This window comes from Phalacrocorax carbo, chromosome 11 (genome assembly GCF_963921805.1).
Source record: "Phalacrocorax carbo chromosome 11, bPhaCar2.1, whole genome shotgun sequence".
NCBI lineage: Eukaryota > Metazoa > Chordata > Aves > Suliformes > Phalacrocoracidae > Phalacrocorax > Phalacrocorax carbo.
Genome location: NC_087523.1, coordinates 1,815,623 through 1,839,711, shown reverse-complemented (window position 1 = coordinate 1,839,711; position 24,089 = coordinate 1,815,623). Strand labels below are relative to the sequence as shown.

At 57.5% G+C, this 24,089-nt stretch overlaps 1 protein-coding gene across 1 annotated transcript in view; it reads left to right on the top strand.

Annotated features, from left to right (window-relative positions):
- The first annotated feature begins 10,019 nt into the window (after window positions 1-10,019).
- Window positions 10,020-24,089, top strand: part of EFNB1 (ephrin B1) — a 53,803-nt gene continuing 39,733 nt past the window's right edge. The window contains exon 1 of the mRNA XM_064462796.1: window positions 10,020-10,296. Coding sequence (XP_064318866.1) covers window positions 10,181-10,296 — 116 coding nt within the window. The 5' untranslated portion in view covers window positions 10,020-10,180. The remainder of the gene's footprint in view (window positions 10,297-24,089) is intronic.

Genomic DNA, 24,089 nt, shown 5'->3' with positions numbered 1-24,089 from the left:
ATAGTCATGCAAGCACTGCCTGTGCTTGCGAGCGGCCTGTGCCTCGGCTGCCTTCGCTTCCCACAGGTAGCCCAAAAAATGAGTTTCCTGGCAGAAAGGAGATGAGAAAAAGTACCAGATTTTCCTTGAATATTCCTTATTATTCACTGAAGACTTGTAGACACAAGTTAGTGCTTGCACTGAAGATCTGATAGGAAGAGCAGCCCTTGCCCAATTATGGAGTGGAAATGATACTGGGGGGGTTCGCAGCCAACTGGAGCCAGCTCCTGCGGTTCAAACAGCAGAGCCCTCGTAGAAAACACCCTGCCAGGCAGGGAGAAAGCGCTGTCGGGTGCAGGACTGCCCTTGCTCTGCTCTTGGCTGGTCCTTTTTTCTTGTGGGTGTGTGGGTGTCTAAATCTGAGACAAAAAAAATTAGAAATAATTTTTTTTTTTAAATCACAACTATCTAGGGGAAATCCAAGAGTGAAAAGAAGCCAAAATCCTTCAGAAAAGCTTCCCTTGATCGCAACTCGACGTGCTCAGAGGGTCGGAGAATAAGGGATGGGTTACGGGTGCACCTTGACAGGCGCAGGCAGATCATAAGATTCATACTATGCAAACACGCTGAAAAGGGCATTAGAAGAAGCACTCATTATCTGCTTCTCCGGAGTGCTAATTGGGGTCACGGCGTGATTTTTGGAAGGATGGTGCTGCAAAACCCAGCGCGAGCCAAATTGCTCTTTGCGTAGCAAACAGTGGTGTCTGGGTGATGGGGCCTCTCCGGCGAGATGACAGATTCACCCAGGGCTTGAAACTCCTGCTGAAAAATGTCTCTCCCAGCAGGAAGGCACTTGGTAGAAAAGACGTTTCCCACCCCAGGGTTTCTAGAAGTCGCTCTGGGGCTGGATGCAGTATTTCAGATGCCAAAGGAACACAAAGCGGTTGGCTGAGCATTTCTGCCTGCTGTATCCCCTGGTCATCTGCCGGCCATCCCATTTCTGGGGCACGCTCGATTAAAGCGGGGAACTCAGTGCTTTCGGTGGAAACATAGGAAGAAAATGGCTCAAAGAGGATGAAAATGGGGAAGATATGGGAGAAAAATGGGATGCTCGCAGGGCAGGAGCTCCCGCACCCTCAGCGTCTCTCCCATTTAGGAACAGAACGCGCTGGGCTCGGGCTTCCCTTCCCCTGTGCTGGATAAACCCATCGCTGAACCAGAAACCGCCCGGCCTGATCCCAGAAATGCTGTCGCCCATCTTTGAGGCTGGGGAAAAACAGTGACAGTAACAAAGAGGTGAGATCCCTCCAGGAAAAAAAAAAAAAGACAGACATCAACAGCTCTGCTGTTTCCTAAGCCTATCTTTGTGTTTCCAGCAGCACCCCAGGAAAATCTCCGCTATTCCCAGGCCCGGCGTGGCGGCTGGCGGGGCAGATGCAGCACCCCATGGCACCCCGGCAGCTCCCAGCAGCGTTGCAAGGCTGGATTGGGGAGCGCCGTGGCAAGAGGGGAGCCGAGCGCCCGGGGGGGCGGCGGGGGCACCCCTCGGCTCGCAGAGCGCCAGCGCCGGTGGGGTGCCGGCTATGGGAACCGCTGCCGGAGGCTGGCAGGGAAGGGGCTGCTCTGAACCGGGCTGGTACCTGCTGTAGATGCAGCTCGTTAAATGACTGGCTGGAGGCGAGACAGACAGATTGCTTGATAAAGATGTAAAGCGAAATAGAGGGTAAATACAGTAATCTCCAGAACTTCCCACCAGGGTGTTAGCATTGAGGTTGTAAATACACTGAAATCAAAGGCTCATAAAGCATGCAAATTGCTCTGTGTGTGTTTGTCGGTCTCCTTCCCATGTCTTTGTCCCTCACCCCCTTCCTCTGAATTCCTATCTTTCTATCTCTCTTCTTTCCATCATCTCTTCTCTGCTCCTGATGAGCCTGTTGGGGCGAGGGAGGGAGTCTTTAAAAGACATTTTTGTGGTTCTGGGCAGCAAGTCAAAAAAAATCTGCTTTTTTTTCCCGGCACCCTGCCCCCTTCCCCGTTCCAGACGCAGGGACACGTCACCCCAAACCTACACAGCCATCAAAATAAACATTAATTAAGATATTTTCAGTGATGTTCACTGTCACAAATTACCAGCCCCACAAAAGAAACGCTGCTGTGCAACTACTCATGATGTCAGTTTATCCCTTTCGCGATTGCGGAGATAAAGCATCATTTCTCCTCTTTCCTCTTCTGCCTTTCGCCCCGTCCTGCTCCGCGCCAGGAGCCAGCATCGCAGCGTGGCTGGGAAAGCAACGCCGCCGCCGCGGGCCGCATCGGCAAACCCTGCGGCGGGGCATGGAGCGATGGTCCGAGCAGGCGGCGCGACACCACGATCTGCCTAAATGGGAGGATTTTATGGCCTTGGTGCCTTGTGGGAAACTGGGGTCCCCTCTCGAGGCCTGGGGTGGGTGGGGATGGGATGTGGGGTGCAGGGGTGCAGGAGTATGGGAATGCAGGGGTGCTGGGGATGCAGGGGTGCTGGTATGTGGGGATACAGGCGTGCAGAGATGCAGGGATGTTGGGGTGCAGGGATGCAGGGGTGCAGGGATGTTGGGATGCAGGGGTGCAGGGATGCAGGCAATGCAGGGATGCAGGCAATGCAGGGATGCAGGGGTGCAGGGATGCAGGGGTGCAGGGGTGCAGGGATGTTGGGATGCAGGGGTGCAGGGATGCAGGAAATGCAGGGATGCAGGCAATGCAGGGATGCAGGGGTGCAGGGATGCAGTGGTGCAGGGGTGCAGGGATGTTGGGATGCAGGGGTGCAGGGATGCAGGGGTGCAGTGATACAGGCAATGCAGGGATGCAGGGGTGCAGGGATGCAGTGGTGCAGGGGTGCAGGGATGTTGGGATGCAGGGGTGCAGGGATGTTGGGATGCAGGGGTGCAGGGATGCAGGGGTGCAGTGATACAGGCAATGCAGGGATGCAGGGGTGCAGGGATGTTGGGATGCAGGGGTGCAGGGATGCAGGGGTGCAGTGATACAGGCAATGCAGGGATGCAGGGGTGCAGGGATGCAGTGGTGCAGGGGTGCAGGGATGCAGGGATGCAGGGGTGCAGGGATGCAGTGATACAGGCAATTCAGGGATGCAGGGGTGCAGGGATGCAGTGGTGCAGGGGTGCTGGGATGCAGGGGTGTGGGGTGCTGGAGCTTGCTGGCCTGGGGCAGCAGAGACGGTGCTGGCGGGGTTGCGCAGCCGCACGGGGAGGCAGCGTGGGCTGCCCGTCGCAGGACGGCTGCCAGCGAGCCGGAGCTGGCAGGGCAGGGTGGGGAAGCAGGAAAGGGAGCCCCGCTCCTCCTCCCCTCGGGGAGAGCTGTGGCTCTCGGCAGGAGGGTTGTGAGTACACACAGACTCTCTGGAGCCTCCCATGTAAATCCTGGCAGGACCCAGCCAGCTCTTAGCTCATTCACGTGAGATCACCGACTGGTTTGGGGCACTTGCGCGGGTAGGTACGTGCTGGGATTTCTGCGGGGACCCTGTCCTGGGGGGCTGCCCATGAGCTGGGAGCTGGGAGAAGGGTTCAGCCCATCTCCCTCCAGGTCCCTCCTGCAGCAGCATCATGACTACGTGGCTATGCCCAGCGGTCCCCCAGCCTCTCCCAGCCAGCTAGCAGAAACCCACTTCCATGCTGAGACACAGGCTCTGACCCTGGGGATGGCAGGTCTGACCCTGGGGACAGAAATGCTTTTATTTGCTGCCCCAGCCAAGGGGCGGAGGCTGCGGCAAGCGGGAGAGCAGCCCTGGGAGCAGCCAAGGTGCGATGCCCCGGGCTCGTCGGCCGGCAGCCGCGTGCCCCAGCATGACACCGGCGTGGTGCGAAGCACGGCCTCCAGGCTCCCGGCAGTTTCCCCTTGGGTAGGATACAGCCTGAGGTCGCCTTCTGTTCTTCTGCCACCCTCAATCATTTTTCCTTTGGTGTTAAAACCTTGTGGGATATTTGCATGCAGTTGTGACTTCCCCTAGCCGCTACCGGTCCAAAGAAAACAGATCCATGTGTTTTAAAATCTCAGCTTACATACCATTCCTGCAGCTTCTGCTCCTTTTTGGGGCTTTTCCTTCTTTCGGTGGATCAGTGACCTGAAAATGCACTTTATGTTTTCCCTGGGAGAGGTAGATGAGAAGAGCTCCGGCATAGCTGCATATTAAACCCGACCTGCCGCCGCTGCCGTCCCCAGCAGCCGTTGCTGAGCTGCCGGCTGCCTCTCTCCGGCAAGTTTTTTTAATCGCTCGCCCCAGATAGTTCTGATTAGATTTTTTTTATTCTCCCTAACAAAATCATTAAGTTTCTTCTGCGTATTTCTAGCCCTTTAGGCCCCTTTCATGTTCCTCTGACTGTGGAAGCACACGGAGCCCCACACACCGGGGCATCCACGGGAATTTCATCGACAAGCTGCTTATCTTCTCCGCCAGGTCATTAACATGCTGTTTACGCGTTCTGCCAGGTCATTAAGGAAGATGTTAACGAATGACCTCTGCAATGCCCCGTTAGATACTCCCAACTCCACCTCCTGCCTCCTCCATCAAGCTCTGCGCAGGAGGGTAGATTGCTACCTTATATATGAATATATATTCCCACCATACTCCTGTTGGGATATATTACCGTGCAGCTCCAGCCAATTTGAGTCGTTTTCGTTATGTTTTCTACAATATTGTTCAAAGAGCTAAAAATAGCTCCCTATGGCTTCTCACCCATTGCCATTCCTCTGTAGAAGAGCAAGGCGATCTACTGCTGGCGAGGACTTTTAGCGTGCATAGCTTGGCTTTCGGTAACCTCTGGGTGCTCGGGGCCTTTCTCCCCCCGGCTCATCTCCCTTCGTGTTTTCGGGCAACGCCAGCCGCCCGCCAGGGATGCAGTTTTCGGCGCCGCTGCCCTCTCCCCCTCGGCAGCCCACCAGCTCAGCTCCCCTGCTCTCCCCCTCGCCCCGGGCACGGCCGGAGAAACGGTTTTGCTCCCGACATGGCGACATGGGGAAACGATTTGCCCTCAGGAGGAGCACGAGGGACGTGCGGCACCGGCAGCCGCCGCCTTCGCTGCCGCCGCTCGCTCCCCGCAGAAGGCAGAGCAAAGCGGGGAGTTCAGTCTCTCTCACCCATTTCTGAGGCCTCATTAATTTAAGCCAATATTCTTTCCTCCCCAGAGGTCCTGATGAAAGAGAGCAACTCCATTGAAGATGCTTAAGCGTTAAGCCTGTGCTCAAGTTCCATTAAAGTGCCTGATTAAAGCGGTGAATGGCTGGACTCGGGACAATGCTAAGAGCTTTCCTGAATCAGGTTCCCTGACTTCCCAGCGCCCGTGGCTGCACACCGAGCTCCCGCTTTCCCCCACTCTCCGTCCCCGCAGCCCCCGGCCGGACCCTTGCTCAGTTGCCTTTTACATTTTCTTTTTCCTGCAGGGATTTTTTTTTTCTTCTCTTTGTTTTTTTTTTTTTTTTTTAACCCTCAAATCCATGAGTGGCCACTTCTGAAGTGATAAAAATCTTATTCCTTGGCTTTGGTTTTTTTCCAGGCAATTGTATCTTACAACACCTTAATTATCGCGTCTCTGAAAACTGGTTAAAGATTTTAATACTTCCTTCCCTGGACCATTATGCAGTAGACTTCTCAGCCCCATAAAATGTGCCTTCTGGAACCCAATCGCCTTGTGCTGCTGCATTTCCCAGCTCGGTCCTTGCCCCCGACGGTTCAGGTGCCCCCAGGTCCCCCCTTGCCTCTCCCCCCGCTCCTCCCCAGCACCCCAGGGCAGGTGGGAAGCGCCGGAGGCGATGGCAGGGCTGCAGGCAGCTGTAGCAGATTTTCAGTTAGAATATGGGCTTTTTAATTTAACTCACATTACACAGCTAGCGAACATGTTGCATCATTTTAATCAGCCAGCACATCTGCAGAAGGTGCAAGTTTCCAGGAGTCGGAGAGCGAGAATGGCGGTATAAATCACGGCGAAGGCAAATCCTTGACATCACCTTCATTTCTGAACTTGATCCTCTGATTTAGCAGCGCAACGCTGGCTTTCTGGCACCCGTTTTGCCTGGCTGTTTGCTATTTAATAGGTACAAGGCTTGTCAGACATCTCCACGCACCCGATGTCCTGGCGTTTCAAAAATCCCTGTGGTTTGGTTTTTGTTTTTTTTTTTTTAAAAAGGGTTGGATGAATCATGGATTTTGGCCTAAATCTGCGCGGGGCTGCCTCCCTGGAAAGGCTCTGCTTGGGGAGAGGGGCTGCGCCACTCTGCAAAGCTGTTTGGGATACACGTGCTGCACTGAGTTCAGCCCGGTGAGATCTCATCCGTTTCATCCCAGAAAATAGTTAGGGGGGAAAAAATATCTCCCAGGTCCCACGGTGCCCATGCCTCTGGGACGAGCAAAGTTTATTCCCCACCGAAATTTTTATTTAGGTGAGTTTTAAATAACTCAAATGCTTCCCTGAGGGAACCATCCCACAGCCGAACAGATTTCAGCACTAAGCAGTTTTTCCTGGTGTTCAGCCTAAATTTTCTTTTGCTCTGTTTTATCCCTTTACTCTTTTGCTGTAAAATTTCTCAGGTAATTTAAATATGAAGTGGCTGTGGAATACATTTTGGGATGCAGATCATCACTTGATGAGGGTGTGATTGTGCATGGTAAGAAACCGCAAGCCAAGGCTGTCGAGAGGAGGGGGGGGTGACAGTGAGCTGCCGGAGAGCCGCGGAGATTGGGGGTGACGCTGGTACCCAAAGGGGGTACAATAACTTCTTTCTCGCCTTGTCCCTTTAGAATGAAGCATTTCAGGAATAGCAAAGAAGCAGGTGGGAAATCTGGGGCATTCACCCCAGAAGTTGCATTCTCAGTTTAAATTCGGTTTCAAGGGAGGCAGATGAGGGGGAAGCTGGAAGCCAAGAGACCCGAGTACACGTGTACCAGTGGTGTGGGCAGGGGATGGTGCGATGTTTGGCCAGAACCGCCGGCTGGGCTGGAGGCCCCCCCACTCAAAAGCGAGCCCGGGGCAGCGTTACCCTCCCAGGAGCTGGGAGGGAGCCTGGGCGGGAGCTGAGTCCCTTGCAACTCGTGACACCCGGAGTCATTTAATACATCGGGCAGCTGTCCCTGCTCAGGACATCAAAGGCAGCCAGAGCCGCCTGTCCCTGCTGGAGCAGGCAGCACGGGCCAAGGCCCGCATCGCCTCTCCTGCATCCAGAGCCGCAATCGCGCTGCGCCTGCGCCTCGGTCTGCTCCCCCGGGGTTTCGGGTGGCCGAGGAGCACGCCTCGTGCAGCTGGGCTGGGGCTGCGCTGCACGCGCAGTTATATTTGCCCCCCACGCCTGCGTGCGCATACGTGCCCTTGGCATGGGATCATATAAGTGTTGCTTCCCATGATGCATGGCATGCGAATCCTCCGGACAGGTGGGAGGGCTGGGGCCGGCGCGGCGGGAGCCCTCTGATCTCCCCCTGCGGAGGCGGCCCCTGAGCTTTAGCCAGTGTTGCTAGCAGGTGCGCCCGAGCAGTGCGTGCTCTCCGTGCACGCTCGCTCCCTGCACGCTCCCTCCCTGTGTGCTTTCTCCATGTATGCTTGCTCTGTGCATGCTCTCCATGCATGCTCGCTCCGTGCACACTTGCTCCATGCACAATCTCTGTGCGTGCTCTCTCCGTGCACACTTGTTCCATGCGGGCTTTCTCCGTGCAGCTGAGGCTGGGAACCATTTTCCAATTAGCCAATTGGGTTTTTTTCACCCAGAACCACCTGTGGAGTTGCCCTGGTTTGGCACCACTGCTTTTTTCACCGCGGCTGGCTGGGAAAAGCAGGATTTCATCCCAGAGTGTCTTTGTTGGGCGGGTGTTCCCTGCCGTAGGAGCAGCACTGGGAAGGGGTGGGAAGGGGTTTTCTGTTCTCCCAGCCCAGCGCCCACCTCTCCGAGGCACACGCTGCCACGAGGGCAGACCTCTCCCCGTGCTGCGGTGCCTTGCCCACCTTACGGGTGCCAGCTTTGGCGCCCGCCGAGGCATCCCTGTGTGGGCTGCGGCCGCGGCCGTGGGTGCTCAGCCGGCACAGAGCCACCCCGGCGTGCCAGGCGCGGCCGTGCCGATGGCACCCACAGTGCCGTGGCACCGGGGAGACCTTCGGCTGCTGGTCGGTGACGCTGCCGACCCGCGGCCACGCCCGTTCCCACGGCCCTGGGATGCGCCAGGACCAAACTGGTCCCCACTGGTTTGAGGCAAGCAGGTCCCATCCCAAAGCGATCCCAAAGCGATCCCGAAGCGATCCTGCGTCCTTCTCCCTCCGCCCGCCGGGGCGCTTCGGGCACAGCATCCTCCTTCTGGAGGATTCCCGGGCTCCTGGATCCCCACCTGAGCCTGTGTCGGGAGAGCCGGCATCGCCATGGCAACCGGTCGTGATGTCATGGGCAGAGATGCTGGGGCAGGGAGAGCAGAGTCGGGCGGGCAGGGCAGGCACCGCCGCCCCGTCGCTCAGCCCCAGGCCGCGGCAGGTCGCCCTCCCGATCCTCCCTCCAAAAAAATGAAAATAATCTCTTTTTTTCTTCTTTTCCCCTCCTCCTTCCCCGAGAATCGTCACCGCTGTTGAATCGGGGTGTCGTCGGAGGACGCGAGCCCCTGCCACCTGCCTCCGCCCCGCTGGGGTTTTAGCTAAAAACACAGAAAATGGACAAAATCGGCGCTGCGCCGGCAGGGCTCTGCGGCGGCCGGTGCGGGGGGAGAAGCGAGGAAATGGAGAAATGAAAAAAGTAACGGAGACGAGCGTGTCTCGGGGCGCTGCGAAACGGGGGCATCGGAAACTTTCTTAGTTGAAAGTCAACTTGCTTTCAATTTTTGATAGAGAAGGTAAACCGACTTGAGGTTTGTTTTTTTTAATTTTCTTGATAAAAATCGAACTGACTCCGGCGTGGCGTCTTTTTTCTTTTTAAAATGTTCATAAATAGAAGCAAACCGACTCTAAAGGCCTCTTTGATTTTCTTAATAGAAATTGAACTGACTCCGAAGGGTTTCTAAAAATGTTTGCAAAGGAAAGCGGGCTGCGTCGAGCTTTAATTTACATTTACTGAATACAAAGAGAACTGACTATGGAGCTTTCGTGTTTGTTTTTGTAATAGAAAGTGAAGTGACTCCAGATTTGTTCAGTTTTAAATTTTCTTGGCGCAAATTAAAGTGATTTTTTTTTTTTTTGGTGATATAAAGCAAACCGACTCGAGGTTGGGGTTTTTTTTACTATTTTTTTTTATTTTCTTGATAAAAACCAAACTGACTCCGCAGGGTTGGTTTTTTTCTTAATTTTATTAATAGAAACTGAACTAATTCCTGGGGTTTTCTTTTACTATTTTTGTAAAAGAAAGTGAAATGACTCCAGAGGTTTTTAGAAAATTTTCTTAAAAGGAAGCAAGCTGATTCTGGAGCTAGCTTTTTTTTTTTTTCCCCCAAACCCTCCCAAACCTCTCCCAAACCTCCAAAAACCACCCCAAAACTCAAAAACCCTCCATAAGCCTCCAAAAACCTTCCCCAAAACCTCTAAAAAATCAAAAAAACTTCAAAAAACTTCCAAAAACCTTAAAAAAAACTAAAAAAAAAACAAACAACCCCGAAAACCGGTGAATTTATTTCTTATTTCAGGGTAAATCAGCCTGAACTGGAGCCGTCCCGCCCCCCCCCCCCCGGTGCCCGTCGCTCCGGGGCCCGGCAGCGGCGGTGCCACCCGCGTCCGCTAGGGGGCGCTGTTGGACCGCGGCTGAACGGCCGGGGGCGGGGGGGGGACACACACACACGGGCCCGGGGGTGGGGACGGGCCGTCGGGGCGCTGGGGTCCCAGCGCCCCGACGGCCCGTCCCCACCCCCGGCCCCCCGTCTCGCCCGGTCACCGCTTGGAGGAGGGGGATAAATCGTGGGGGGGGGGTGGTGGGGGGTGGGGGGGGCGCGGTGGGGAAGAAAAGGTACGCGCGCCCTTTAAGAAGGGAAAGTGGGCGTGTCCCGCGCCTCAAGGCCCCCCCCCCGCTCCGCTCAGCCATTGGCCACCCGCTCGTCGGGCTGCCCGTTCCGTTGCCTGCTCCGAGGAGTAGAGCGCTGGTCGCGGCGGGCGGCGCCGCTGTCCGGGAGGGAGCGGCGGCGGGACGGGGAGCGCGGAGCGGGGCGGCGGCGGGGGAGCGGTATGGGCGCCTGACGCCCGGCCCGTCCCGCCGCCGAGGGACGATGGCGCGGCCCCGCGGCGGGCGGTGGTTGCTGGGCGTCCTCCTCGCCTTGTGCCGTTTGGCCGCGCCGCTCGCCAAGAGCCTGGAACCGGTTTCGTGGAGCTCCGGTAACCCCAAGTACGTGCGGCGGAGGGGGCGCGGGGAAGGGGGGGGGAGGGGGGGGACGACGCGCCCCGGCACCCCCCCCTCACCCCGCGGCAAAAAAACCCCACCTAACCCCGGGGAAAAAAAAAATAATATAATTAACCAAACCCGCAAGATTTTTGAGAGAAACAAAAAGCAGCGAAGAGCGGCTGGAGGCTGCGGTCGACGGACGGAGAGGAGCGACCCCCGGCTGGAGCACGGACCTCGCCTCGCTTCTCCCGGGCGCGCCGGGCGGCTGCGCCTCTTCACCTATTTTTCTCTTTAAAAATACGCTTTTAAATTTTTTTCCCCGTTTTTAAGACTCCTTTCGGCTTTTAAACATTTTCTTATCTTTAAACATATTTTTGATTTTTCAAAATACCTTTTATTTTCCTGATTTATTTATCCTTTTAAATTTTTTTTCCATTTTTTTTCACCTTCAGTTTCCTCCCCCACCCCCCCCCACCCCACCCCCGGGGATTCGGGGAGGCTCCGCCGCCCCCCGGAGTGCGCCGGGGGGGGCCCCACCGGCCCGGATCGCCGCTCCCCTTCACCACGCCGACACTACAATGGGATTTATTACCTTTTTTTTTTTTTGTCTTTAAATTTTTCTGGCTTTTTCTCCTCTAAAAGCAGGCCGCGGAGGAAGGTGGGGGGGGGCTGCGAGGCTGGGTGGGGGTCGGCCGGCGGTGGGACACCTCCCCCCCCACCCCGGTCCGGGTGTGAACAAAGCCGGCGGTGCTGCCCCACAGCCCCGCTCCGGCTGTACGTCCTATACGTTCTATATGTGTGCGGTGTAGATGTGTACGTGTCTGCCCCGGCTGGGGTGCGGGAACAATGAGAAGGGGCTGTTCCAGCGCGCCGGGATGAAGGGCGAGGAGGAGGAGGAGGAGGAGGAAGAGCGGAGGGTGCTCAGCCGCCGTCGCTGCTGGCCTGGGGATGGTGGTTGCAGGGCGGTTTTGGGAGCCTCTTGCTGGGTTTTATCTTGTAGATCACAAAGTGTTTGTTGAGCTTAGCCTAGCTTAGCTCCTTCTCGGTTTAAAACCCCAAAAAATGCTGGGTTTAGCCTGATTTTCCCCCCTATTTCCCTAAAAAAAAAACCAACCAGAAAAAAAACCAGAATTTTTGAGGGTTGGAGAGAACTGGAGCAATTTGGGCACCTTCCTGCTTGGACGCTTACATTCCAACCAAACACTGATTTTTTTTTTTTGGGGGGGGGGGAGAAGGGGGAGAAGAAAAAGCAACTTTGCTGGCACGCGCGTGTGCGCGCACGTCGGAGGCGCCGGGCCGAGGCTCCCCTAAGCGAATCCTCCTGCTTGGTGTGGTTTTTTTCCCCTCTCCTTCCTTCGGAGCTGCGTCCCTTGCCTTGGATTGAGAAGAGAAAGAGCCTTGACCCTCGGGAATCCATCCTGGGATTGGCGAGTTGGCGGCGTTGGCGATGGGGAGGCGAATCGGTGGTGGAAAAAATATGCCTTTTCAGTTGAAAAAAAAAACCAACAAAAAAAAGGGGTGGCTGGAGGTGGAAATGGCTTTGGTTTGGTGGCGTTGCTGGGGGACGCCATGTCACCCCAGCCCGCTTTGGTAGCCTTGGATTTAATTAAATTGCAGAGGCCGGGGGAGTTGGGCGGAGGCGGCGGGGATGCAGCTGGAAGCTGGGGGTGACGCGTCACGGGGGGTCTTCCACTGTCCCCCCACCATCTGCCAGGGGGCTCTGCCCACGCCGTCCCCGCCGCCCCGGGTGCGGTGGGCTCGGAGGCATCCCTCCCCGCCGGGGCATCCCGGGGGTACTTGGAGGCGTTTCTTGCTTCTCCCCCCAGTTTGGAGCTGGGTGGTTGTCCGCCTTGGGCGCAGCTTTCTGTCTGCGTGACATCCCGCGTGGGGATGCCGTGGGTGCTTCCCTGGCCCTGAGACCCTGCGGATGGAGCGCCCACCTCGCCGGGATGGGGAAAAACAGTGGGAAGCACCTGAAATGGCAGCATTCCCACCCAGAAAGGGCTCAGCTGGAGCGGGACGGGCGCCGGGGTGGGATCGCAGGAGCGATGGTTGGGTTTCGCGGTCCCACTCTTGCCCCATCAGCCTGTGCCCACGCGGCCTGACCCCGGGCCCTCGTCTTTGGGGGTACGTTTTTGGGGTCCATCGCTTTCTTTTACGCCTTAACGCTCCCGCCTCCGAGTTGTGCGAGTTGCGTGGCATCGGGCAGAGCCTCTTCACAGCCGCTCCCGCCCGCGAGCGTGGTTGAGCAAGCCAGTCTGGGGCACCGCCTGCGGTACAAAGTCCGGTTCCAGTTTGAGGAAAAGCTGCGCTCTTTGTTAGACTGGGCTTACTCCCTTGGATAGACACATTAAAATCCCCTCGTGCCACGCTCGGCACTGTACTTTGGGCTTTCCATCCCCTTCCTCCGGCGCTCTGTGGGCGATGCCGTGTCTGTGCCAGCCCTCCGCCCTGCTCCGCTGAGCTTTAACTCTTGCTTTTAGAGTAAAGAGAGCTAAAGCCTTTAAAAATAACATTGCTAAGTGGAATTTTCCAACAGATAGGAGGAGAAAGCGTTGGGCGTTGGGGCCGGCTGGCCTTGGTGGTCTCGCTGTAAATCACGAAAATATTTTTCTGCCCTTTCCTCCCCTGGGCAGCTCGGGGCCGCGCTTGCAGAGTGTGGGCTTGTAATTTGGCTGGGACGTCAGTGGCAGGTTGCGGATCTCGTGGTGCTTATCAGAGGGATGTCGATAACGCATCTGATAGAAGGAATGATTTCCTAGGCAAGTTAAGACTAGCTTAAGCTGCAGCGCTGTATGCTGTGCTGGGGAAACGCTTCCCTTCCGCGCCTTGGTGTGCGTCCAAAGGCCAGCAGGGAAATCATCGCTGTCCCCCCATTGTGAAAAAGAATTGTGTCTTTTAGGGGGGGAAAATAGGCCGAGCAATGCTTTCACCAGGTAAAAGGTAATAACTGTCACAAACCTGTGCTTGGGACGAGCTCAGACTAACTTGGATCCCCTCGGAGCGAGCTTTCCCCGGGGTGTCTGCGGAGCCCCTTGGAAGGGGTCTTGGGGAGCCAGCGTGGCTTTAATTTTATTCTGTCCCGTCCGAGGGGGGTGAAAGGTGCTTTTGGGATTTAATCGGCCCTTCTGCTGCTTGGCGGGGGGGGTGGTGGGAGCGTGCTCTTGTTGGGCAGCCGGGAGTTGCAGGAGAAATTCTGGCTAAATCCTTTTTGAACTCCCTTGGCTGTAATTTTGGAGAAATATTGACCCTGGTGGGCTCCTGTGCCGACCGTTAAAAGGAAGCATTCCTAATAAAATATGGTTTGGAAAATTCATTTCGGACTGGAATTCGCCGCTCCAGAAAGTATTTTAATAAGGAGGTGGGGGGAAATGGGACACATCATCCGCGCGGGTCGTTTCGGCTCTGCTTTTCTGTCTTTCCCTTATATAAGTTTTACTCGGCTCTGCTCGCCCGCTCCGTGGAGCAACCCAGCAACTTGCGGAAAACAAGACAAATGCATTTTGGAGGAGGAAAAAAAAAAAGAGAAAAGTAAGCATGGAGGAGGGGAAAAAAAGCCCAAACCAGACAAAAGTCTAATCCTTTGTGGTATTTTTATTCTGTCTTTAATGACGTTATGGTGTCCTACTGAATTTTGTAAGCGCTGAGTTTGAAGCCTGGTGTATCTTTTCCTTTTTTTAATGCCTTTTAGGAGGGACAAAGTGCTTGTTGGGAAGGCTGTTTCCGAGGGGAATGGCTGGCCTGGAGCTCTGCATCGGTGGGCTCACACTTGTCGGAGCAGATGTAATTTAATTACCGTGCCAGTGGGCGCATGAGGCGCTTTTGCAGTATAAGGAGTTGGGAAATAGTGAAAACACGCTGCTTACTTTTAATTAAAAGCTGCGTTTGGCTCGGGGAGCCTATGGAGACTCCCTCCTCCCGGGAAGGTGTGCAGTGCCGGGAGGTGGGGGCTCCCCGGGGGTAGGGGAGCGATCGATGGCCCCCACGCACACCTCTGCCTCCCCGGGGCTTTGCTTAATCTCGGAAGGCTGGTTCGGATTAAGCGAGCCTGGAGGGTCTCCATCCCAGTTGGAGTTTCCCTGTGGAATGGAGTTGCCCTTTCCAAGCGTGCTGGGAGGGTGCTGCGCGCTCTGGTGCTGGGGGGGGGGGGATGGGACCGCTTCGATGGGTGCCGGGCTGTTGGGTGTCCCCCCACAGCGTGGAGGGCTCTTGTTCTTGCTCCCCCCAAGGCAGAAACCCCTGTGTCTGGCCCACCTTGCAGCAGCGAGGTTACCCTTCTTGCTGTGCCTGGGGGAAAGGAGCACCCAGGGCTCCTTGCGTCTCATTTGGGAGTGACTTCATTAACTTAAATTAAAAAAAAAAAAAACAACAGGGAGGGAAGGCAGGGCTGTGGCTATTGCAGTAGCTGGGTAAATACCACTGGATTCTATAAAATGGATTTAACTGCTTCCTTTAAAAGAAAAAAAGAGCCGTGATGGGGTGGCTGATTGATTGTAAAAGGAGCCGTAGCTTTCTCCAGAGCAAAACAGCTGCTGCGGCTCCTCGGAGCCGTGTGGCCGCGGGGACGGGACGGGGGTTTGCGCCGTTCCTGACGGCCGAGGGCTGGGAGGGAGCTGGCGGGGGGCTGCTTCCCGCCGCCGCACCTGAGCGACTTCATCGCTTCTGCTTTCCACCTTGGGCGCCGGTCCCAAACAAGCTGCGTGGGATGTGCCCTCGCCGTGGCTGGGTGGGCAGGGGTCCCCCCGAGCAGCTGTGCTGGGTGGGCAGGGGTCCCCCCCGAGCCCTGCACGTGTTTGTAGGGGTCGTGGGGATTGCAAAGAGCCGCGACGCACATGCAGCCCCTTTGCAGGACACGTGTCAGGAGGTGTTTGGGTTGTCCCCTGGAAACCGAGGGCTGCAAAGTAGGGGTGGCCCCTTCTTTCCACGCAGGGTGTCTGGGTCCCACCTGCCCCGCAGCTTCCCCGTGGCTCCCCGGCCCCGCTGGCAGGGCACCCCGTAATCGGCGGAGCGGTGGCAGTGCTGCTGGGAAGGCCGTCTGCCCGAGGAGCGCTGGGCTCCGGTGGGAAAACATCTTGTACAGATCAGTAGCACATGCTACTTGGAGTCTGGCAGCTGAAACAGGGTGGGGAGAAACAAAGCTGAAATCCATTCTGTGTCTAATTAATGATTGCTTGTATCGGGAGAGCAGGAGGAGGACTCTGGGCTCGGCGCTATCTCGGCGTCACATCTGGGCAGGAATGTGGCGGCGGTGCTGCTGCGGGGCTTTTGTTGCGCTCGCCTTGAAAAAGAACCGGGGTCCTTTCTGCTGCTTCCCGAGGCTTTTCTCCCTCGCTCTGGGGCAGGTGGCATGGCAGAGAAGCCTTCTCCAGCGAGCAGGAGGGGTGGTTGGAGGGGCATCCTTCGGGGAGGTTTTTCTCCTCCCTTGCGCGTCGTCTCCGGTTGGAGCACCCGTGCTCTGCTCGTGGCCGTGCTGGAGCCTCGGGATCCCGACACTCCCTGCTCTGCCAGCCTGCCCAGGCTCTGTCCCAGACAAGTCGGACAAGCCAGGACTAAACGTCTTGCTTGGTTAGGCTGGGTTTGTGCACGGGGTGGGGTTTGCATGACCTCCGTGCTTTCAGGAGCAGGGTCCTTCCCGGGGGGCTGGAGCCAAGCCCCACAGAGGCCGTGGGTGATGCCTGGAGGGAAGGAGGGGTTCGGGGGGGCCTCCAGCACCCGGCTCCCTGTGGAGGGCCAGGGGATGGGGGACAGGCCTGGGGGGGTCACACGCTGTGTTTCAGTGAGCGGTGGCTTCTCGGTGAGCTCTCCCTGCCGGCGCCTCCGGGCGGGCTCTGACCCAGCTCAGGTGCCGGCGTGGCAGTGCTGCCCCGGCCGAGCAGCTGCGCTTGAAAAATGCCAGCTATTTATAACCCTGGCTCGGCTGCTCTGGAATAACCTCTTCCTACCCGCAGCCAGCCCTTCCCAGGTGGGCTGCTCCCCCTTTCCAAGGCCGTGGGACTGGGCTTTGCCAGCAGGGCTGCTGTGGGGGCTGCACGGAGAGCTGGAGCAAGGGGGGGGCTTGTTAGCATCCAACTTCCCTCAGTGTTTTCCAAGGGCTCTGTCCCTCCGCGATGCTGCGGTTGCGCGTATGTCCACGTGTGCCGTGTCTGCTGGCCCGGCCACGGCAGGGTTAGGCGTGGGGAGAGGCTCGGTGATAACCCGGATTGGCGTGGGTTGGCTCTTGCTGGTGCCCACACAGCGGTGCTGGGGCCGGGATGCCCAGGGGACGCTCCACGAGCTCTTGGTCCCTGCACCGTCAGGCTGGAGTTTCAGAAGTGCCTTCCTCGCTGCGGTGGCCGGGTCCTCCTCCCCTGCGAAGGCCTGGGGTGAGTGCCCTGCCTGGGAGGGGGGGGTCCTGGCTGGTTTCGGTGGCACCCAAGCCTGCCTCACGTGTGGTGATGGGACAGGAGTGTCCCATTTCCCGGCAGTCCCTTTCCTTGCAGCAGGCAGCGGCTGGCGGCTCCCTGGCTTGCAGCATGAGCCCAGCCTTAGGGACCATCTGCCCAGCCTGACTTTTGGCATCCAGCGGCTTCTGAGTAGGTACTTCAGAAAAAACAAAGTGCGTTTTCACGGCTTATCAGCTATAAATACCCTTACACCATTAATATTGATCACGGAGCGTTTGCGTGTTTTGCTTCTCATTAAGGCTGGGAAACGTCTGCAGCTGCACATGCATTAGTGGCAAGGCTGAGACCCGACACCGTCTTCTCTCTTTGCTACCGATTTCTTTTAATGTTTTAATGGGTTTCTGAAATGTGTGAGCGCAGTCTGGTGTGTGGGTTTGCAGGCGGGGACGGCAGCCTCGGGTCTGGCGGCGGCGCGCAGCGATGCTGGGGGATGCAGGGACGCTCGGGGATGTGATGGTGCTGGGCTCCGGCGTTCTTTGTCTGGGCTCGCTGTAGTATTGCAGCCGAACGCGAGGGGGAGGTCCGCGCCCCCCGGCTCCCACCGGGGTTTTGGGGGGCAAATTGTCGGTGTGCGTTGGGAAGGGGGAATGGGTGCAAAGGTGTTTTTCCCCCCCCAGGAAGGCGTAGCTGGTTTTCGCCTGGGTGGGGGGTCTGGGCGGTCTCCCCGCGTGCTGCAGGGATGCCGGCGTACCCTGCCTGCAGCCGGGCGGGCAGCATATGGAAAGGATCTGGGTGTAATATCCCGGGCTGCAGCGCGGCTTTGCTGAAGAGGCCACTTCAGCAGGGGACGCGGCGTGGTTAGTCCTCCCGGCTGACACATCCCAGGCCTTCCTCAGACTTGAAAGAGCTCGAGTTCGCCTTTGAATCTGAGGATTTATAGCCCTTTTAGGCCTCTCCAATAAAAGCATGGCTCCCTCCTCAGACAGAGCCCACCGTCTCCCTCCTCCGGGCTCATTATCCCGGGGATTTGTGTTGCTCGCTCTCGCGCGCTCTCGCTCTGTTGTTCGCTACCGCCGCTTTCTTCAGATGTGCGGCCGAGAACTTCAGAGCATAAAAGCGGAGCCAGCGTGAGCCGGGGGAGCCGCGGGTCCCGGCCCCGCTGCCAGGATGCAGCCCCCACCGTGAGCTCGAGCAAATGTGGCTCCAGACCCAGCAGTGCGCCCGGAGAGGACCCCTCGTTCGGTGATGCTCTGGGGGTACGCTACCATCTCCCCCCGTGGGTTGGGGAGCATCAGCTCCCCTTGCCGGGTGCGTTCCTGGTGATTCCCCCTGCATCCCTTGAGGGCTGCGAGCCAGCGGGGATGAGCTCCGGTCCCTGCGGGCAGGCGCCGGCCCTGCAGCTGCCCCTGCCTGCCTCTTCTTGGCACATGTGGGCACTTCAGCATCCTCAGCCCTACAGATCATGTCTGCTTTATAGAGGCACGTCAAGCCTCTAACTGTTTAAAGAGAGGCTTAGGAAAGAGTCCAGAGAAACGACATAATTATTGTATTACAAATTGTTTCCTTTAATGGGCCCTGTCGGATCGCTCAGTCTGCTAAACACATTGTGCCCTCCCCCAGCCCCCAGCCCCGTGCTCCCGTGGCCCCTTTCCACTGCTCCAGCCTCCCCTCCCAAACCCAGCCCCGCCGGAAAATTCCTCCGGCTGAGGAGCCCAGGTGCTGGGGTGAGGGATGGGGGCTGCGTGAGGACCCACCTTGCCCCCCTGGGGGCTCCCCAAGGTGAGGGGAGGATGGGGTGGCCCTGTCTCTGAGGAGAGGTCCTCTCCCTGCGGGTGGGTGGTGGTCGCTGCCCCTTCCCTTGCTCTGGAGCATCGCGTTGCCCTTGACCTTGCACATCTCGAGGGCTTTTGGGCCGGCGGCACCTCCAGCTGATGCTCGGGGCTCAAGGGCACCTTCTCACCAGCCAAAACCTTCTTGCCTTGCCTGCGCCAGTGCCACAGGCAGGGCAGGATGGGCAGAGCGAGGTTCCTGCCCTTCCCCAGCGTTTCGGTGCTTGTGTTGGTGGTGGATGACTCCCAGGCAGCTTTTTGGCAGCTCCTACCCCTGAGGGCTGCGGGGCGTAAGGAGAGGAGCCACCAGCGGCAGTGTGAATTTTTTTGTGCTTCCCCCCAAAGAATAAATGTGTTGGAATTAAGCAGCAGGTTACGTTTCTTCAAGGCCGAGCAGCAAATATGTTTTAAATTTGGCAGCCGGCAGCAGAGAGCGGGTGGGAGAAATTTTCCAGGTATTGCGTTACACTTTCCCCTAAAAGGGCTCTCTGCTTTGGGGCTGGGGATTAAAGGGAGGAGAGAGGAGGGGGCAGCGCGGGGACGGGGGGCTGCGTCCCTCGGGGGAGCGGACCCCCTTCCCTCGCACGTGCTTGCGGCCCCGTGCGCTCCCCAGGGCGTGGGGGCCGTGGCGCTCGCCCCGGCTGACTCAGGCCCTGCCCGGGGCAGAGGTGCGCTGCGGGGGACGGCCGGGATTAATTTTTGGGCTTCCTCCCTCTGGGTGCGATGGGAAACTTCCACCTGGTTGTGGGCACCGCCCCGCTCCCCCGGCCTGCCGGGCTCTGCCTTGCCCTCCTCTTCTCCTCTGATGTCTTTAATAAACGCTTCACGCAAGAGCGAACCTGGGATCCACTCCCAGCACAGAGCTGGGGCTCGGCCAATTAGTTGATTGTTTTAGAAGAAGAAAATGTGAAAAAAAAAAAAAAAATTTTTCTTTTTTAGGGGAAGGTCTGGCTGATGCATCAGCGAGCAGCCCCTCTCCTGCGGGGCCGAGGCGGGGGGGGCTCCACGCAGCCCCCGCTGTGCTGAGCTCCAGCGTGTCCCCCTCCCTGCGTTGGCAGGACGGGGTGCTGCCCCTTGCACCAACCCAGAGATGGGGTCTCGGCAGCTGCCTGCACTCTGGCTCGCTGCCTGCCCACCCTGCACCCGGCTCTGTCCCCTCCAGCGTGTCCCTTGTCCCTGGGCAGCTGGGCGGGTGGTCCGTGAGCATCCCCTCCGGAGCTGGCACTGGTGCATCCCATTGTTCCCAGCTTCCTTCCCAGCAGGAGGAGGAGGAGATGCTTCCCCAGGAGGTGAGGAAGGACCATCCCAGTGCTGTCGGAGAGTGCAGAGCCCCCTTCCCTCTGTGTGGGCAGAGCCATGGTGCCCCATAGTCCCCACTGCCCGCGGGGGCCCGGCCAGGTTGGGGTTTCAGGAAGGCACTCGGAGGTGTGAAGGTCTGGAGGCGGCTGGAATTTCCCCTTCAGCTGTGTTCGGTTTTAAATCTGTATTTTTCTTCTTTGGTGTAAATTCTGCGAGGACGGGGCCCGCCTGCGCATCCGTGCTGGCGTGTGCTCTCCGGTGGCGTGCCTTCCTCCCCTGCACCCATGTTAGCGGTGCCTCGGCTGTACTTAATCGCTGAAATAATTGGGGCAGCAACAGCCCGGCGAGGCAGCGGTGCTGGGCCGGGGTTGGCGGAGGGAGAGGGGAGAGGGTCCATCGTGTTGGTGTTGCTGCGGTAGGAGAACATTTTCCTATTTTCTTTCTTTTTTCCCTTGCCTGAGCTCCGGGAACGCTCTCTGGCGGGGATGGAGGATGCTGTGGGGTGCCAGCTCGGCATTCCCTCCCTGGAAGCGATGGGTGCTGGGGCTCAGGGGAAGCTCTGCAGGGCCACCCCGTCCCTGTAGCTGTGGCAAGGGCGGGGAGAGGGGCACAGCCCCTGCTGCGTTTGGTGGCTGAGCGGGCTCGAGATGGCACATGATGGTACACGGACCAGCCATCCAGCTTCATGTCTTGGCATATTCCCCTCATTTTCCTTTGCAGAATTAAACTCTGTTCACAAAAGAGCTGGGGAGGGGGTGGCATCCCAGGATAATCGCGGGGAGCAGCCAGTACCCTCCCAGGGACCGGCTCTGGTGACGATCCCACGTGGCCGCGGTGAGGGGATCCCATGCGAATCCCTTCCCGATCCCAGGGAGGTTTAACGCTTGATGATGCTTTTGATCTTTGCCCTGGCGTGGTTAGCGATGGGTGCTGTTTCCCTAATTACCCCCTTCATGTGGGGCCGTGCAGGTTGTGCTTACCCGGTCTCTCTCTCTCAAGCGAAAAAAAAAAATACCCTGCAAGGGCGTGTGCAGGGTGGGAGAGCGCGGCGTGCTTTCCCATACCACGCAGGAATCCTACAGTGCTCTTCATATAGCCCTGGGTGCTCCCACCCACGGCAGGCGGTTTCATGCTCCTTGGCTGGTTTCATAACATCCAGGAGAGGCACAAAAGTCTCCCAAAACCACCTCCCTTTGCTGCGCGTGGAGCCTGTGGGCTTAGGAAGGTGGCTGGGGGTTTGCTGGTCGTGCTGCCCACCCAGGAGAGCACCGGTGCCCGCCTAGCATCCCTTCTTGGCTGGCTGTTACGTCTTTTGGGGTGCAGGCTGCATGTTGTGCCCGGGGGCCGTGGCAGGGATAGCAGAGGGACTCTTGCTGCTGTCCCCAGCCTGGGGAGGGGGTGTCAGGGGTGGGGAAGGGCTGCAGAGTCTCCTGGTTCCTGCTCTCCCAGGTGAGGCCCTTTCCTCCTTATTTTTCCTCTTTGAGGATGGAGGTGTGCGGTCTGAGGGTGGAGATGCGTGGGTTGAGGATGAAGGCACCTGGACCATCCGTGGAGTTCATCCGTGCCTGCCACGCAGTTGGAGGGTTGTGGGACATCAAACTTGCAAGGAAAGCATGAACATGCTGCAGCATCGCACCAAACATTTGGTTTTCTTATCCGAGGGCGCTTTCTCCTTAAGGTACCCGTCCCTGGTGCACCCCGTTCTCCCCATGTGCCTGAGACCTGGCGGGAGGGACCTTGCCCGCCCCGCGCCCTCCGTTGGGAAAGCCACCGCTGCCTACTTCTTGTCGGGATGGGGGATGAGATTCCCTTTCCTAGCTTATTAAAGATAAAGGTATTTGTTGATAGTACAAATGGTTTCCTTACACGAGGATGGAGAGCGGGTGACAGATACAAGAGTGGTGGGGTAATTGCTTCCAGATGCTGCCTCCCCTCGCCACCGGGGCCGCGTGTGTTCCAGCACCCTGCCAGCTCCGGCGAGCAAAACCAGGGAGTCGGCCCAAAAGCCAGGGCTGGCCCGAGCGGTTTCAAACAGCTTGACCTGCGACAGCTCTTGATTTCGCCGCATCTTCTGGCGGCCGGAGCAGTTCTGTGTGGACGTGGGAGCAGGCTGGCTTGCGAGCTGCGGCTGGGGCCCTCCCAGTTCTGCCAGCCCCCCGAAAACCGGGGCATTATGAGACATGCCGAGTGCTGCGGGACTGGGGATGCAATCGGGAATTGGATCTCGGATCCGTGCCGGAGGAGGCTGCCTCCGCTGCGCCTGGCCCCGCCGTGGCTCACGCCGCTTCGGGATGCTTGTGCCATAAACGCCGCAGGTTTTTGGCATCTGGGCTTTCTTGCAGAAAGCATCGTTGCTAGCAATAGTATTTATGATTATTTATTGGTTCTTAATGGCAAATAATGTAAACATCTGGCTAACACAGCGCACATGTTGCTCGTGCAGCAGGACATCTCTGAATGTTCGGCGTTGGGTTTATGTGCTTTATGAATTAGAAGGCGGCAAATGGTGGGTTGTTTTGATAAACTCCCCTGAAGGTAGAAATTCTTGAAGGGCTTCGCTGCTGACCTTCTTGTTAATTACTGCTCTGCAGCGCCGGGAGGACCAGCTGAAAGGGGGTAATGAAGCGTTGTCATCCGGCGCGCTCAGCCCGGCCAGGGCCCCGCGAGGAAAACGTCTCCTCCCTTTTGCGCCGGGGATGTGCGCCTCTCTCTGCATATTTATCGAGCTGGTTCCCCGTGCCTGGTAGATCAGAGCCTCGACTCATAAGACCTATTTTAAGGTTACAGTTCTGACCTTGATTTACACCGGCGACGGTTGTTGATGCAGGGCTTTTTTTTTCCCAGGGTAGCTGCAATAGAGGTAAACCTAGCTGATGATGAAGGTGCTGGGGAAGAAAAGGGAGCAAAATGGCTTGCCGTCGTGTTGCTCGCTGACGGCCATGGATTTTATTTCCCTGCAGGTTCCCCTGCTTTTAGCCCCAGACAAAACTTGATGGGAAGGAGAAAGGAAAATGTGAACGGAGGAGAATTTAGTACTCCTGTGATTTCTGTAGCGCTTCTGTAGGTGAGAGTTGAGTCCCTTTGCCTGGTACCGGCTCAGCAATTCCACCTTGTCCCCAAGAGTGTGTCTGAAGTCACTCAGGGAGAAATAATGCTTGGGGTTAAAAATAGACGCTGACAATAGGAAGGGAAGACTGGAAAAGCTCTGTGTCAGGGGAGGTGGACAGAGCCCGGCGATCGTGTGCTGCTAGAGCTGGGCTTTAGTGGGTTAGACTTGAATTAAACCTCATTTGCCCTTGTCATAACCTGGAGTGGATGCCACTCTTGGGCTTGGATGTCAATCAGTCAAGGTGAGGAAAGGACCTTTGCTTCCAAGGGTCTTGCAAAAGTTTGTTAGCGAGGATGCGGTGCTGTTGGGACCAGGGCTGGGAGAGGAAGGCAGCTCATTAAATCCTAATTGTTCGAGGAGGGCAGGTGGGATGTGGCTTTGGCAGAGGAGAACCTGGCACAGGGTGGAAATGGTCCAGCTCCCCTGGCATTTTTTAGGGCCGATCTGGAGAGGGAGGGACTTAAACTCGATCCACTTTGTCGCCAGCTGGGATATGCAGTCGTGGCTGTTCCCAAAGCGCTTTGCCAGGCTGTCCCAGTGCCACCAGTAGCCTCCTTGCTGGGAGCAGGTTGTGCAGGGTGCTGCTTGGCCAGGGACGGCGGCGGTGCTGAGCGGTGCAGGACTGCGAACTCTGCAACCCTTGCCTGAGGCTTTTGTTAAAGCTCATTAAAACCATCTGTGGTTACCAGGGACTGACCAGAAAGGCCGGGCGGCAGCGGAGGCTGGGGCAGCCCGCGTCCCTGTCCCCGTGGTGGGGACACGGCCAGCGCCGTCCCCCCGGGGCAGCCGCCAAGCAGCGGGTGGGAGGAGATGGGGGTCACAGCTCCTGCTGGAGCGGGACCAGGAGCGATTCCGGCTTCTCCCTTACTTTAAAGCTTTTTTTCTTTCTCTCCTGTTCCTTTCACTCTGGCAGCCCGCTCGGCCCTCTCCACCGCGCGAGATGCTGCGAGTACAATGGGGCTGCGAGGTGGGGTGGGAGGGTGGAAGGAGATGAAAGGGGAAAAGTAAAATTGAAGCATGTCTGGAAGGGCATTTTGATGTAAATGGGACTTTTTGATAGACTTTGAGAGACACCGTCAGAAAGGGCACTGGCCTCCTTCGGTGCGCTGAGCTCCGGGCTCAGCTCTTTCATTTGCTGGGGAAAAGGGTGGGTTTTTTCATCTCGTGTTGGGTGCA